General features: G+C 45.2%; 1 protein-coding gene across 16 annotated transcripts in view; it reads right to left on the bottom strand.

Moving 5' to 3' along the window:
• The window catches only part of SLC4A5 (solute carrier family 4 member 5), a 129,513-nt gene that overhangs the window by 20,098 nt on the left and 93,377 nt on the right, over positions 1 to 16,038 (bottom strand). For 5 of the 16 annotated variants that reach the window (XM_048829229.2, XM_048829221.2, XM_048829217.2 and 2 more), the window contains 8 exons: positions 11,832 to 11,893; positions 9,627 to 9,827; positions 7,929 to 8,042; positions 7,074 to 7,187; positions 5,504 to 5,665; positions 4,153 to 4,349; positions 2,117 to 2,189; positions 405 to 473 (listed from right to left, as the gene is read on the bottom strand). In XM_048829229.2, the coding sequence (XP_048685186.1) occupies positions 405 to 473; positions 2,117 to 2,189; positions 4,153 to 4,349; positions 5,504 to 5,665; positions 7,074 to 7,187; positions 7,929 to 8,042; positions 9,627 to 9,827; positions 11,832 to 11,893 (992 nt within the window). The remainder of the gene's footprint in view (positions 1 to 404; positions 474 to 2,116; positions 2,190 to 4,152; positions 4,350 to 5,503; positions 5,666 to 7,073; positions 7,188 to 7,928; positions 8,043 to 9,626; positions 9,828 to 11,831; positions 11,894 to 16,038) is intronic. The other 11 variants (XM_048829231.2, XM_048829227.2, XM_048829228.2 and 8 more) reach the window with 7 other exon arrangements.

The raw sequence follows: 16,038 nt of genomic DNA, 5'->3' as shown, positions 1-16,038 counted from the left end.
GCTTTCTATAACTGAGGAAGGGCAAAGAGCCACAGACTCCCTGAAATTCTCTTATAGCCAATCTTCCTTATTTGGAAAATGCTCAGATACTATGCTGATGGGCCAAACCCTAAAACGGCAGAGGTCCCAAGAAGTGTATCTCATTTACTCTCAGTGCTCCGAGCCTCCCCTTGACTACAGATCTCTCTAGCAATTGGAAGGACCCAATTCCACCCTTAACCATACAGGAGGTTGCCCGTGGGTCCATTCAGTTTCCTCTGCAGCTAATAGCATTGGTATAAGCAATAGACGAGTCAGTTTTTATCAAAGTGGTGTAAACAGATGAGGAGCATAAAGATGGGGACTGGGAATATGGTAGCAGCACATGAAGGGAACAAGCTCAGTAACACAGATTAAATTCTTACCTGAATGCCATTCAGAGAGGCAACTCCCATGTAGAGAAAGACACCATACAACACCGGCATTGGAATATACTGTGGGCAGAGGAAAAACAAGCACACGGTGCTTAGATGTCTCCTGTGAACCACTGCAGAAAGAACATTTCTAGCAGTGTTTGTCCAGAACGACATCCGGGGGAAATCCTGGCTGAAAAACAACCCTGGTCCACAATCAAGCAGATAGATGCTGTAGTGACAGGGTACTACAAATACCATATAGAGAAGAGGCAAAACGAATGCCTAGGGTTGCTTCTGGGGAGATGCAGCCACACGCTCTCCCTTACTAAAGTCTCAATTGAGCCCTACATTTGGAGGTTTTTTCCCCTTTTCAAACGTTTCTACTGTGATTGACTTGAAGTGGACCACATCTGAGCTGAGCAAACAGGATACTGCTCTGACGTTTTGTGGAGGTCAAGCCACACCTGTAAGGGGTCATGTCACCACCTGCCCTGTTACTCCGGGTGCCGTAAAATGCTATCCTAGTGTAGCTCAGAGCCCTGACACAGACAGCCAGCACGCAAGTTACCTCCTGGCTCCCACCGCCCAGTTCCTTTTTGCTGGGTGACCCCAACACCTTCCCAGTCCTGAATTCCCCCTAAACCATCTGCCAATGTGACACTCTGCTGAGGTTCCCAGAACTGAGTTACTGGGTACAGATCTACACTATGATAAAAGACCCACGGCACAGCTGAGGCTGGCCCAGATCAGCAGAGCTTGGGCTATGGGGCTTTAAAAGGGGCTATAAACTTGCAGCGCAGATGTTCGGGTTCAGGCTGGACCCTGGGCTCTGGGACCGTCCCTTCCCTCCCGTGCTCCTGACGGGGAGCAGGTTGGTGGGTGGGGGCACCTATTTTTCCGGGGCCCACCAATTGGCCCGGGGCCCCTGGGCATGGGTCCCGTTGGCCCAGGGGCTAATCTGCCGCTGCATTAGTGAGCTACCAAGGGCCACAATGTTTTACTACTTTTCGGATCACTGTTTGCTGTTTGTACAGGACCTAGAAAATCTGATGGTAACTGTCTGAAAATAATTGCTAACACTCATTTATAAACCCTGTAATAGTCAAAGCCATCCTGAATTTATCTGGTACTCATATATCAAGAAGAGACTATTACTGTTATGGTCAACTGATTAGTGTTCCTTCTATGAGACAGAAAGAACTGCACAACTGTGTGTCATAGGCCCTATATCACTAAAGAAGATTCTCCTTTAGCTCAAGTGGCAAGGAGAAGAAGGATCTGTGTTCTCTTCACATGAAGTTCTGAGTGACCATGGCACATAGCATAGCGAGCCCAATTTGTTCCAGTAGTTACCTGTCAACGGGGTGTTAGGTGGACTTCATGCCAGTCTAAAAGAGAACTCAATAACTTCACAAGAAAGGAGAGCATGTCCTACCCTTTCAAGAAATGGAGTCAAAATGGAATGGGAGCCAGGCTATGATCTAGTGCATGGGATAATATACTGTGGGATTCCGAGACCCTTCTCTGGCACAGTTATCCAGAAGGCAAAAGAAGAAGAGCTTTCCACCGTAATCCAACAATACCTCACTGGGCCATTGGTTCAGCACAGACCTGTATTCTGCTTGGTGTCTTATAGTTATCTGAATGCTGACTGGACCCCTGGGCCTTCATCAGCAAACTGTGCAGTGAAGAATGTGTGAAGTAGAAAGAGGAAATTTTACCTTCAGAATTGGAGCCAGGAAGACCGATATCCCAGTCAGGACAAAGACAATGATTCCGGTGACTCTCTGCTCCCTGGCAAAGAGCAAAGACAGGCAGAGTGAAATGCGGCATCGAGGTGGGACAACTTCTTGTGTTTGCCTTATGTTCCGAGGGTGAAATGAACGGCTGGGACATTGAGAACCAACGGGCGTGTGTGGGTCTGCTGGCCTGTCTCCCCAGCCCAGGAAAGACCAACAGCAGAACATGGTTTATTCATTCAAACACAAAACTCACAACCCAAGCAGGCCGCAGAACCCAGGGGCCTTTCCCCATGCATCTCTTCTCCCTAACTCCAGTGCCTGCCACAAGCACTAACCTCCACCTCTAGCTCTCCCGCCTCCCAACTGAGCTCTCTTAGCTCTTCTTAGAAAACACCTGACCCCTTCCAACTGGATCTGATAACTGAAGCTGGCCACAGGCCCGCTGACCTTTAAAGATGACCCTGTTATATTGCCAGATATCTACAGAGAGGAATCTAGACAGATGGACATATATGGGGATAGACAGCCAGCCAGCCTGCCTCTAGGTAGGTTTTCATTACAACATTCCTCTCTTCTGCTCTCTGCTCCTGTTGCAGTCTCCCTAGTGTGATCTTTAACTCCCTCCTACTCTGGTCTGTTTGTCAACCCAGTCCTTTATTGAATTTCTCTCCCCCTCTCATATTCTTTTCTTTGTGAGAAATAAACCCCAGTAACCTTTGAGGTCTGAGTCAAACTTTAAAACCCGCAGCGTTTGAGAGGATTCAGCATTAGGCAAAACAAATCCAGAGATTGCCTCGATCCCACCGGCACGAGACCACGTCCTGCAAACCCCCCAGTTTGCAACATTTTAGAGGGCCTTAAAAGCACATCCGTGGCACTCCCAATCCCCAAGTCATCACATCACCAGGCAGGAGTTTAGCTCAAAGAGCGAAAGCCCTGATGTCCCACTGACTTTCTATGAGATTTCGCCTCCTTTTGAAGAAGGGGCTTGCGTCCTTTGGTAAATCTGACAAAATTCAGCCAACCCTGGGCCTCTCCTGATTTTGCTGCTAGAGCTGCAGGGCTCCAAATCTGTGGCAGTGTCTTTGGCTCACACTGCACTTAACCCCTTGTGCACTCTGGCACATAGTATATCCCGGGTCTTTCCCTCTGCCACGCTCCATCGTGACACATCTACTCTCAGCCAGACAGGAGCTGTTGGGGTATTGCTGCCAGACCTGAAGCTACAGGGAGAGACCAGATGCTTGGGGACCCCACCAGGGATAGGCTGAAATACTAGTGTGAGAGTTTCCTGCTCATGGTCCATGTGGTCCAGGGCAGGAGCTGGATGTCATGGAGAGCGCTTGGGAATTAGGGGGTTTCCATTTTAATTTGGCTGAACTTCTTATCATCCTTCCTGTTTTACAGGATCCCCCCCCGGACGCTATCCCCCATCTTCCTCCACACACACTGCCAACACAGCCCAGCCTCTGGACCCGATTCTCCACACGCCTTACACCTCAATTTACCCCAGTGCAAAGTGAGCAAGAAATGGGTTCCACACACACGAGCACCAGCACAGAGAGCTCTGGTCTGGGGGTGTTTTACAGCCGCTGTGCATGGGAGTCAGTAGCTACAAAAGGCACAAAGGGCAGGGGAGAATCTGATCTGTTACTTAGGTCTGCCCCTTCTGCAAAGAGATTTGGGACAGGTGGGGAGGAAAAGGGTTTGCATGCAGCACCCTGCCCATTGCACCCAGAGGCCCTTAATGGAATCGCTTTGCAGGCGCCCAAAATTTACTGCCCTGCAATGAGGTGGTGCAAAATACAGCTCTTCTGGGGAATAGCCCATAACAACTACTTGAGGTGCTGGAAACGTGGCTCCCATTTCTGTAGCTAGAAGCATGCCGGGATTACAACCTACCCGACCTGCATGCTGCTTCATGGCGCCCTCGGCCTCCGCTCTCCAAACCAAGGTAGCTGCACGCTAGACTTGGATGTGAACGGATAGTGGCATGGCCTTGTGAGAGCCCTCACCTCACTCCCAGGAACTGGGGCTGCTCCCCTGGCGCGCTGGTCTCCGTCTCCATCTTTAAGCTGTCGATGTGGGCTATGGAAATGACCGTGGCCGCCACATACCAAGGCAGCCCCATGAACGAGCACACGGCCATCAGGACCCCCACCCAGAACAAGTCCAGGTGATAGCCTGCCGCTTTCTGCAACAGAGCAGGTTTCTGGTTAGGCAACGGGGGCCTGACCCCATCCTCTCTGCTCCAGAGTGTGAAATGTTTAACACCGCTCCCAAGGGGGATTTTCAAGAGGAGAGCAAGGGAACTCGGCACCCACCTCCCATTGAGTTTCAGTGGAAGTTGGAGACCAAACTCCCTTCAGTGCCTTTGAACATCCCTGTCTAAAGAACTACAGAGACTGAGCTTTTCTCCCTTGACATTTCAGAAGTGCTCTAATTTCACCAAAAAACCCCAATGAAATGTAAGGGTTTTGCACCTGAAAATAGAACCAGTTTGAGGAGAACACAGGAATTATGATTTATTTCTATTCCTGCAGCTCCTAGGAACCCCAGTCATGGACCCCGCTGTGCCAGGCACTATACAAACAGAACAATAAGATAGCGCCTGCCCCAAAGAGCCGATTCTCTAACTACCAGACTGGATCAAACCAGCAGTCCACACTGCCCAGCATCCTGTCTTTGACAGTGGGGCAGTATCTGCTGCTTCAGAGGAAGGTGTAAGACAGCTCTGCGTGGACAATTATGGAATCATTTGCAGTTGCGTCCCTGACCTTCTGTTAGAGTTTGGTTTATATCCCTCCCATACCTTATTATCTTGATAATTAAAGAGCTCGTTTTTTGCAGCTAATCCCTGGCATTAAGATCCAAGAGGTAAACAAAACAGCCATAATTTTAGTGGCCATATGGTGGGTGCTACGCTGGAATTCTGTTGTAGTAGGACCTTGATAGTTCACCCTTTCATAATCTTCACAAAGCAGAACTCAGACCCCAAATCCCAATCGTCTGTCTAGACTGCTCCAAGATTTAAGAGTCATTTCTCTAGAGAACACACTTTAGAAGGCACCAGGACACACCACACTTAAAGAGCAGCACAGCATTCATGAACCTCTTGAATCCCACCTAGACCCTATTTTGACTAGCATAGTCCTGTCCAGGGGCGAAGCTCACCTCAAATGAACAAACGGAGAGGTAAGCATTGATTCCAATGTCCATAGAGCACCAAATTCTATCCTTACATGTGCCCAGTTACTTCTGTTGAAGCACATGTGTAATCAAGGGTAGAAGATGGCCCCGTTTCTGTCTGTTCTATGGTTTGTTGAATAGGTTTACAGCAGTTCCAGATACTATTAAAAGCCATACCCTCAGTTTGTGCTCCTTCCTATTGACTATGACGGCTGTGATTTGCTGGTCCATGAAGATCAAGATGGTAACCAGCAGAGCTGGAAGGGCGCTGGCCAAGTAGATCCACCATGGATTCTTACCGAACGGGAACACAAACCATCCTCGATCTAAGCGAGTGGGCTAAAAACATAGAGCAAGGCAACGGTTATTGCATGCTGCATTCTGATTCTGGGTCATAAAAATTACATTTCAAGAAAATGCCATTGCATTTGGGCAAATTTGTATGAAATCTTGGAAGAATACAAAAACCGGAGTCTGTTGTGAGCGTAATCTTGTTCCAGGACAATCGGAACCTAATCCGCATTGGGAACTGACCACCACCCTCCTGAACCACTGGATAACCATTCTAACCCACAATCACAGCGTGGTGAACTGGCTAGCAGGTATGCACATCACTTCCCCCTACTGGATGGAATTAGAATTGCTCAAATGTGGGTCATAGCCACAGGCACTGTGCCACTAACATTCAAGGGATCCTCCTTTAGCTCAAGTGCTAGGGGTCTGGGCTTTGGCAGCCAGAAGTGCTGCGGGCATTCTGTCTCCATTTCAGCATGGTTTTCTGAACAACCCTGGTGCAGAGCATAGTCACAAGCATTGTCTCATTGCTTCTCGTGCTCCCCTATCTGTCTACTGCATGGCCCGGTCTACACGACAAAGTTTTAGCAGCATAGCTATGTTGGTTAGGTGTGTGAGCTTTAGTCTGTGTAGCATTGACTAGCCCCGACAGGCCACATCTACACTAGGAGCACTTTCCTGGTGTAAGAATACTGGTATGCCATATGGGCAAAGCACTCCTGGGACAGACACTGCTTAGGTCAGCAAAGCTGTGCTCTGGACTGGCATTGTTAGACCACCTCACACGAATGAAACAAGCTAGAGTGGTAAAAGTGCAGTGTCTACACTAGTGGCTTTTGCCGGCACTACCCTGTCGGTCCGGAATCACACCTCTTCACATCCCTGCCCGACAGAAGTCTGTAGTGTAGACATAGCTTTATACTTAGGCTTGGTCTACACTTAAAAGTGAGGTCAACATAGCTACATCCATCAGGGGTGTATAACACCACCCATTTTTTCATGTTCTGTGTGTATATAAATCTCCTCACTGTATTTTCCACTGAATGCATCCGATGAAGTGAGCTGTAGCTCACGAAAGCTCATGCTCAAATAAATTGGTTAGTCTCTAAGGTGCCACAAGTCCTCCTTTTCTTTAAGGGGTTAGAGAGGCATAGCTTCGGCGACCTAGCTGTACCCCGATAGTCTCCATAGCGTAGACATACCCTTCGAGCGTAAGCTCTTTGGGGCAGGGACAGTGCCTTTGTTCTGTGTTTGTACGACACCTAGCAAGATGGTGCCCTGAACAGGACAGTTCCTTCCACTCTCCTCCCCCACCTCCCCGGGCGCTATGCTCATAAAATAATTAACAGCAATAATAACTAACTGTGACATCCTAACACAGCCGCAGATTTGTAACAATATGCATCTTGTCAGAGAGAGCTGAATACTTCGAAAGGGACGCTAGTGATTTTACCTTAAAATCGGTAGGCACTTGCAGTTTAGGAGTATTCAGTCCAAACAATACATCGAGACCAACGAACATTAGTATGGACATGAAGATAGAGAAGTCACTAATAAGTTTGCGTAGCTAGAGAGAGAGAGAGCACAAATCAAACACAAAGAAAAGGCAGAAAAGTGGCAGAGTTCGAGCATTAATCAGAGAATGAAAATAATTTGTGTGAGACACAGTGTTAGCTGATTCATTTCAACAGAGAAATGGAATGGGTATCTACTGAGATCAGTATCAGCTTGCATCAGCTGGAGTTGGAGTCATTTCCGAGTGAATGATTAATATCTACCTAAGGTACTCATATGGACACTGTTACCTTGTGAGCACCTTCCATTCTTTAATGGGGATGCTATTATCCCCATATTACAGAGGGGAAACTGAGGCACAGAGAGGCTAAGTGACTTGCCCAAGGTCACATAAAAAGTCTGTGGCAGAGCAGGGAATTGACCACAGGTCTAATCCCATCCTGGCTCCTTAACCACTGACCCATCCTTCCCATCCCCTGCTCTAATCAATGTATATTGTGTGCCAGGGGATAAACTTCCTTCTATGTGATGTTTGCACATATATCACTGAGGCTGGATGTTCAATGTCCATAAATTTGATGGCTGGGGGAGACGGGGTGCTCAAGAAATATTTTTGCCAATAATTTCGCCACTGAAAAATCGGATCAGCCAATAAAGTGTTTTGGAAACTGAATCCCTTTCATCCCATTCCTAATGTAGCTGTTGGAAGGACAGTCTCAAGGGTTAGCTGGAAAGGAATTGGAAAGAACAGAAATCAGGAGAGGAAAGAACTTCAAAACTGCTACATTCAAACCTTAATTATACTGGGAACATGCAGCTTTGGAGTGTCCAGGCCAAACCAGGCATCTATTCCACAGAACAGCAGAATGGAGAAGACAATGGAAAAATCAGCAATGAAGGCCCTGACCTGGAGGCAGATGGGGTTGGGAGGGAAAGGCTGGTTAAACAGGGTGGTTTACAGATCTCCAAGCATGCAGTACACCACAGGGACATTAAGAGACACACATGCCTGATCTCCTTCTCATACAGGTGTAACTCTGTTGATGTCAAAGGAGTTACTTTTGATTTGCACTGGTGTAAGTCAGAGCATCCACATCAGCATTACCAGTTTTCGTGATTTTATTGCTCGTCTCACAATACATGCTGGTTTTATTAAATCCCAAGCTCCTGGAGTCATGTGAATATGTGAAACTCTCAGCTTTCATTTAAATGTTCCTAGTCCTTCTGGTTGTGGAGAAAAGCTTGGAAATGTGACCAAGCGCAGCTTAAAAGCTCACAAATCAGAAGGCAAATTAAAACAAAACAGTTAAAAAAAAAAAGCTTATGTTTTCAGGTTGGCAATATTGGCACATTGCTTTATTAAAACATTAAATCCTCAACTGAAATCTGGAAGAGGGTTTTTAAATGGCAGCAACTTGTAGTTTTCCAGAAAGTTAATGCAAAGTTTCAAGAACGTTCACTTGTCAGATGTAGAAAAAATAAACTCAGAAACATGGCTCTATTCCTCGTAATTCTGCAGTTGGTAGAAATATCAGCTCGTGGTGGCTCGGATTCTGCTACTTGTAAATGAATTGTATGCATAGAAAAAGTTCAAGAATCTTTTAGAGAGATGCAGACTTCACAGAAATGGGAAGTGAAAAGTATATGGGCATCTTAAATTTATCCTGAATTTTAAATGTTAAAAACTTGCCATTATGAAAGCTATGACTAATAAAAATGTTCCCACAACTCAAAAAAGGCATCCTAATGAAAGCAGTATGCAGTGTTTGCAGCCCAATATTGCTACATCCAAAAGTGAAATGGACCATAAATAAAAGCAAAACTGGCTTCCCAGATTTTCATTGTCCAAAGTAGGTGAAATGCAAAACCCAACAAAGAACATCCATAGCAAGCAGCATACTGGATTTTTACATTCTTTCATTTTTAATAATCTAAAGGACACCTGCTGGATAGGTTAAGCTCAGAATTTTGTTGCTGTAAAATAAAGTGTATGGAAGGGAAGGATAAAAGCTAATATGAAAATGTTTGCATGGATTTCTATAAAATAAAATTAATCTTCTGTACTTTATTGCACATTTCCTTTGAACAGGTGTCTAATTACAAATCATGGGGCAAGCTAAAGAGATGTTCATAATAAAAAAAACAAAAACAAAACCAACCCCAAACACCCAAACTAGAAATCTTGCATGCTTCTACTTCTTCTTTTTCATATTCTCCTCTCCTCTCTCTGACCTGCACATTTCTTCAATAAGACCCTGATCCTGCAATTAGATCTGACCGAGTCGGCCTTTGTGCCTGTAGAGAAGCCCTCTGACTTTGATAGGACAACACCCAGGCATAAGAATCTGTCCATGCAGATCCAAATGCAGGACTGGAAGCCATGATCTGTATTTCAAGTTCCCCGTGTCTCTCCGAAAGGGACCAGCTTACAGGTTTTGGTGGAAACTGAACTACAGATGGGTTTCATGGGGGGCTTTGTATTTTTTCTTACCTTTGTAGGAAAGTAGCGACTGAACTTAAATTTCTTCAGCGTTACAGTCATGGAATAAGTCCCAAAGAAGAGGATGAAGGACATGAGGGCTAAGTCAGGAACAAATTTACAGGATTTCCCTACTAGGCTTCCGCCATACTTTAGACATTCCTTCTTACTCAGCTGGGTCCAGTCCAGAGCTGTTACGTTAATAGCATTGTACTTGGAATCGAAATGTTGAAGAGAATAAACCAAAATACTTATTAATACATTGAGCAATTCTCGTGTGCAGGCAAATGCAATTAGTCACATGGCACTGCTTAGGAGCGCCACTACAATTCTGGGGAAAGTTAAAGTGCTCTATAAAATATACAGAGCAACGCATCACAGAGCAGCGGAGGGCAACAAAAATGATTAGGGGACTGGAACACATCAGTTATGAGGAGAGGCTGAGGGAACTGGGGATGTTTAGACTACGGAAGAGAAGAATGAGGGGGATTTGATAGCTGCTTTCAACTGCCTGAAAGGGGGTTCCAAAGAGGATGGATCTAGACTGTTCTCAGTGGTAGCAGATGACAGGACAAGGAGTAATGGTCTCAAGTTGCAGTGGGGGAGATTTAGGTTGGATATTAGGAAAAACTTTTTCACTAGGAGGGTGGTGAAACACTGGAATGTGTTTCCTAAGGAGGTGGTGGAATCTCCTTCCTTAGAAGTTTTTAAGGTCAGGCTTGACAAAGCCCTGGCTGGGATGATTTAATTGGGGATCGGTCCTGCTTTGAGCAGGGGGCTGGACTAGATGACCTCCTGAGGTCCCTTCCAACCCTGATATTCTATGATTCTATAATCATAGTCACCCGTAAGAACTTGGCTCAGAATTCGTAGTATTCAATGTATTTCCTACAGTAAGTATAAGGATAACTGTAAATAGAAGTAACAATATCCCTTTATTCAATGGCAAAATTGGCAAGTTGTTAAGGGTGACCACTTTCATGACATTAAACTTCAGTGGAATTAAACCAGATAAGAACCATGTCTCTTAATAATGAGGCATTCAGTGCTTGTCTGGTGCCCAGATATGAAAATATTTTCAAAAAGTGCCGAGTGATTTTTGGATTCCCCAACTTGAGACCACTAAAAAGGGCCTGATATTTGGAAAGTGCTCAGCTCCTGCCTGTGAATGTCAGACTTCTTTAAGGTGTCTCAAGTTGGGCACCCACAAGCTGGGGCACCCAGGATTACTCACAACTTCTGAAAGTCATGACCATTGTTTGTATCTTGGCTAGTGTAAAATACACACCAATATAAAAGTAACTATCTGTTCCATGGTCTTGGATTCTCTACTTATTCTAACTTGTGAGTGTAGACAAGCCCTAAACTGGTGCAACTTTTCTAAGGGCTTGTCTACACTTGAAAGTTAACTAGGACTAAGGTAGGGTGTGAATTTAAAGTCTAATAGCTACTCCTGAATAACCCGTGCATAGACAAACCCTTGCTCTGGTGCATGTCCCAGGTGGTTGGGAGCTCCTTAAGCCGCAGCACACAGTTTCACTGGTTTAACTGAAAGTGTGATTTTAAATTGAGTTAAACCGCTGTGGAGGGTCTTTTTTCAGTTTAAACCAGGCTCTTCAATTTCAATTAAGTCAGCTAGGAACAGCTTTAAATTCAACTGAAATAAACTGCTCTTAAATGGAAATAAGCGTGTCCACACAGAGGTTTGCGCTGGCTTAAATAAGCCAGTGGAAGTAGGCGTATAGAGAGGCCTTACATTCAGTGGTGAGGTACATGCATTATAAGTGCTTGACTGATTATGCCTGCACTGCACACATAGGGGAGATTAAACTAACCCAGCGTGCACTGCTATGGATTCTTTGCCTGCAGTCTGTTCTTTGGTGGTTTATAATATCCTGGTTGGGCACGTGAAGGGGATGTCACCAGGCCATTGCAACTAGAAGGAACAGACACACAGTTCCCATTCCACTCCTTCCCCAAAGCCGAACGTTAATTCCATGCCGTGATTTAATTCATTTGGTTGGCAAGTCATATAACTAAAAAGTTGATTTCTAAAGAGATCGCTGTAGGCTTTGATAGCATCCCTGGAAGAAGACTGAGTGACTGATTTAATCGGTGGATCCCCATGTGTCCCACTTCCTTTCTTTCTGGGCTAAGAAAGGATCCAAAGGGCTTGGCTACCCCCTACTTGAAAATACATAAAACAAAACTACTTACCACAGAAATGTTAGTGTTGTTTGGTGCCAGCGGAGCTGAAGCATTGAACAATGTTGTATTCACTGCAGAAAAGGGGTTTGTTATTAAGGTTTTATATATATGAAAACAAATAGTCAAGTTCAACCCAGCATGGAAATCCTGTTTAAGCCTAGTGGACCCTGCTGGCTCGAACCAGTAACCGCCCTTCCATTCCCAGGAGAGAGCAAAAAACTCTGCGTTCAGTTCCCAGCAAGGGTTACCTAGCGGCGCACACAGCTATGGGCCATTTAGACAGTTCTGTCTACACGGAAGGGAAAGAATGTAATGAAATCCAGGATAAGCACATTATTACAGACCTGTTGGGAAGGGAGGGGGATGGGATCCAGGAGTGAAACCCAGCACGAAGGGCAGAACACAGATTTTGGGAGCTAGAGTGTAAACCCTGGTTCTAACTCCAGCAGCGACTTCTCCCTGATTAATACGGTGTGTGGCCTTCCATTTAGACCAGAAAATAACCCCCGAGGGCTGCATTAGCAACTTGCCAGGAGCCCGAGAGATGCACTTAATTGTAAGAACATTGATTGTACCTTCCTTCAGTTATCCGAGGAGGGGCAGCCCATGGAGACTACAGGTCCCATGGTGCAACACTTCATCTTAGGTCACGTGACCTCCAACTCAGCTCCCAGGCATCTTGGGATTTGTGGTGTCAATGGGCTTCCCCTCCACTTTAAATGACCACATTTGATCCATGGACCACATTCGGCTGCTACCTAGGCCACGGTCAGAAGCACTGCCTCTCAGCCTAAAGAAAAGAGTGGCCATATAAATACACAGAACCCATTTTGGTTTTTTGGATAGCTTCCAGGGATATATACCAATGGGAGCCCCCCCTGAATCAAATCAAGCCATGCCCCCTGCCACCCTCTTCCAGCTCGCTGAATGTCCCCTCAGTTGTTCATTGTGTTCTCTGCCATTATAACATATACTGTTGTGCTTACCACCAATTCAGAGAATGCATGACGCAGATGTGGTTCCTTCTTCAAAGCCTTCGCTTTTCTGTATGTGGTATGGGGCAGGGGATCATAGTTTGAAAGGTAAGATGTCCATCTGAAAGAATTGCCATTCCTGGGGGAGGGGGCACTGGAGAGAACCCAATGTCTCTTTCTCCTGGAGCAGGTCTTACCCTCTTTCTTAGAGGGTCACTCCTTCTGTAAGAACTTTGTGGCGTTTGGAGAGATCCACTGGGGCCCACCTTTTTAGAAACAAGCTGGGGAAAAAGAAACCCTTCTCTCTCCAGAAGCTGCTTTTGCTCAACAGGTCACCTCTCATCTAGGGTGAATCTCTTCTGTTGCCATCCTGGATTCTTGCTGCAAGAAAGAGGCTTCCCCTCTCTAACCCCATCCAGCCCTTTTCAAGGAGAAAATGGATGGCGAGAGAATGCACTCTCTCACACTTGGAAACCCGAATGGAGAAAAACCAAACCACAGCACTAAGGATGGTACTTAAAGCACTTCTCTGGAGCCTTTTGCTGGAGGATTTTAAAGGGCTTAACTAAGTGGCAACATTCTTGGTATGTTGGTATTATTCCACCCATTGTACAGATGGGGAAACTGAAGCACAGAGAGATTAAGTGACTTTCCAAAGTGACTTTTCCATTCTGCTTAAAGAATACCCTGCAGAAGGATGAATTTACTGGAAAAAAAACCCCTATGCATAATTTACATGGGTTTTGAACCTAATTTTCCCACTGCTGCAGATGAACTTGTTAAAGTCATGAGGTTTCTTTTGGCAGGCATGGATTCATCATGGGAGCTGTAGTCTCCATGGGCCACCCAATCCAGTTAACAATTCTTCATCTATGTTAAAGGTTGCTATAAAGAGGGCAGTGATCAGTTGTTCTCCATGACCACTGCAGGCAGAATGAAGAGTAATGGGCTTAATCTGCCGCAAGGGAGATTTAGATTAGGTATTAGGAAAAACTGTTTAACATAAGGAGAGTTAGCTACTGGAATAGGCTTCCAAGGGAGGTCATGGAATCCCCATCAGTGGAGGTCTTTAAGAACTGGTTAGACAAACACCTGTCAGGGATGGTCGAAAGTTGACTTGGTCCTGCCTCAGCTCAAGGGACTGCACAGATGACCTCTTAAGGTCCCTTCCAGCCCAACATTTCTATAATTCTGAAGGTGGCAAACACATAACATCTACGTCCTGCCTCAAGATACTGTCATTCCTTTCCCCGATGAACTACACAGGATAATTAATGAAGGAGAAGTGATTGCTGGGTTAGAATCAGAGCCCCTGGTGCTACCAAAACAATACTCCACCACCAGAGAAAAAGGAAGGGAAAACTGAACTAATGTGACTTTTGGTTCGATTAACTCCAGACTTTACAATGTTAAAGGTTTCTTTCGATAACCTTTAGCTTTTCCAGAACCAGACATATTTGCAATTTCTACTGCTTTAAATTGTTCATTGCCCATCTTAAAGAATACTGTAGCATTGGCTGTATTTTTCTGAGAAGGCCCATAAAAGTGCTTTACACAAATGGATATATTGGACTCGAGATAAAAGTAGGAAACATTAAAAAAATAAAAATAAAACAAAAGGGTAAGAGTATCAAATATTAAATAATTTTAATATTTATAAAGCGATACTCACTTGAGATTGAAAGCAGCCAAATAGATGTGTGCAGCAGAGACAAATATGGTACAAATCAGTTACAATAGTCAAAAATCAGAACTAACAAAAATAAATAAAAGGACCAAAAGGAGATTAACACACTCTCAATATCTGGAAGAGTGAAATGTCCAAATCGGAGACCACTTTATTAGATGCCCAGAGCAACCCGGGTGAAAGATCAAGTCTAAGTGTTGCTGCTGTTGGGAGGAGATTGAGGGTTTACAGCGTAGAAAAACTTCTAGAGGAGAATGGGGTTTCCATGTGGACTTCGGGGTTTGCGTGTAACAAAGGAGATACGTGTGGTTTTGATTTGCTCAGCTCAGATTTAAGTCACTTAAAATACATTTTATTTTTAAATTAACTCAGTGATGGTAAAAAGATGCCAGCTTGACAGCTCTGGAGACTGAAATCCTTTGTCCACAGAACAGATACTGCATGGATGAAAAGAAGGTTAGCTGTCCACACAGACTTGGCCAACATGCCTCAAACTCTGTCCTGAGGGACTGCTTCTAGGTGTGAGAGTAATTCAGTCTCCGTGGGCTAGATCATGTTGTTTAGACACAGTCCAAAGGCAGAAAGTGCCCTGTGACTCCCACGCGCTTCTGTATAGTTCACCTGTCACTACACCCCGATATGGGTTTGGGTTCAAAGGAAGCTATTACTACAGGAGACCATCCTGCTAAAAAGATGATGATGATGAAGCCAAAAAGAAACATTCTTTTGTGCTAATGTCCTCAGAAATCAGACGAGTTGATTTAGTTCCCTCTAGTTCAAACCTGGATCCCAGATGGTGTTCACAGGAAACACATGTGAAATGTGTGGGTTTCAGAGCAGTTTGCGGGAACCCACTAACCTCCCATTACAACTGGTTGTAATAGACGGGCCATCTCAGAAGTCAAATGAGCCATGGAGACTATGCTAGCAAATCATCCCTAGAGATGAAGGACCTGATTCTGTTCTCACACTGATTTTAAACCAATGTAACTCCATGCTTGGAGTTTTTCCCAGTCAGAACTGAGTGAAGTCTCCGGCATTGCACGGGGCAAGCCTGCACGGCCACAACTGTCCTTTGGCTCACTAGTGGATTTCAGCTTCCACGGCTCTTGCCTCTGTCTACTGATGCCTTCCATTTGGGTATTGCTCAGCAATGTACGGAAAAGAAAGTGTTAGCAAATTTGTGCAGAAAGTTGCGTGTATATGCAACATTTAATCAAACTGGAAAAGTTCACCATTGTTTTGGGAATATTTTTGTGGTAACTTTGCACACATGATAGTCCATTTCTTTTTTGAAACAGTCCTTTTCTCCCTCTGCATTGCACCAGACAGAGACAGGGCCCTCTCTTCAGATTTCCCTTTTTTATATTTAATGCTTCACAAGGTCACCCAGACTGTGCCCAGGGAGGGGAAGCACTTTTTCAGGCTAGCAGACCTGTGGCCACTGAGTGGGAAGTGCTGTTTCAGAAAAGACGACTCAAAGGGTCAAATTCTGCTTTCTGGAAGGGCCTGATCCTGCACCACCGCAGGCTTCTACAGCATCAGGTCCTTACAT

Source organism: Caretta caretta, chromosome 26 (assembly GCF_965140235.1).
Source record: "Caretta caretta isolate rCarCar2 chromosome 26, rCarCar1.hap1, whole genome shotgun sequence".
Classification (NCBI taxonomy): domain Eukaryota; kingdom Metazoa; phylum Chordata; order Testudines; family Cheloniidae; genus Caretta; species Caretta caretta.
Note: the sequence above shows the minus strand (reverse complement) of the source record. Positions and strands in the feature narration are given on the sequence as shown.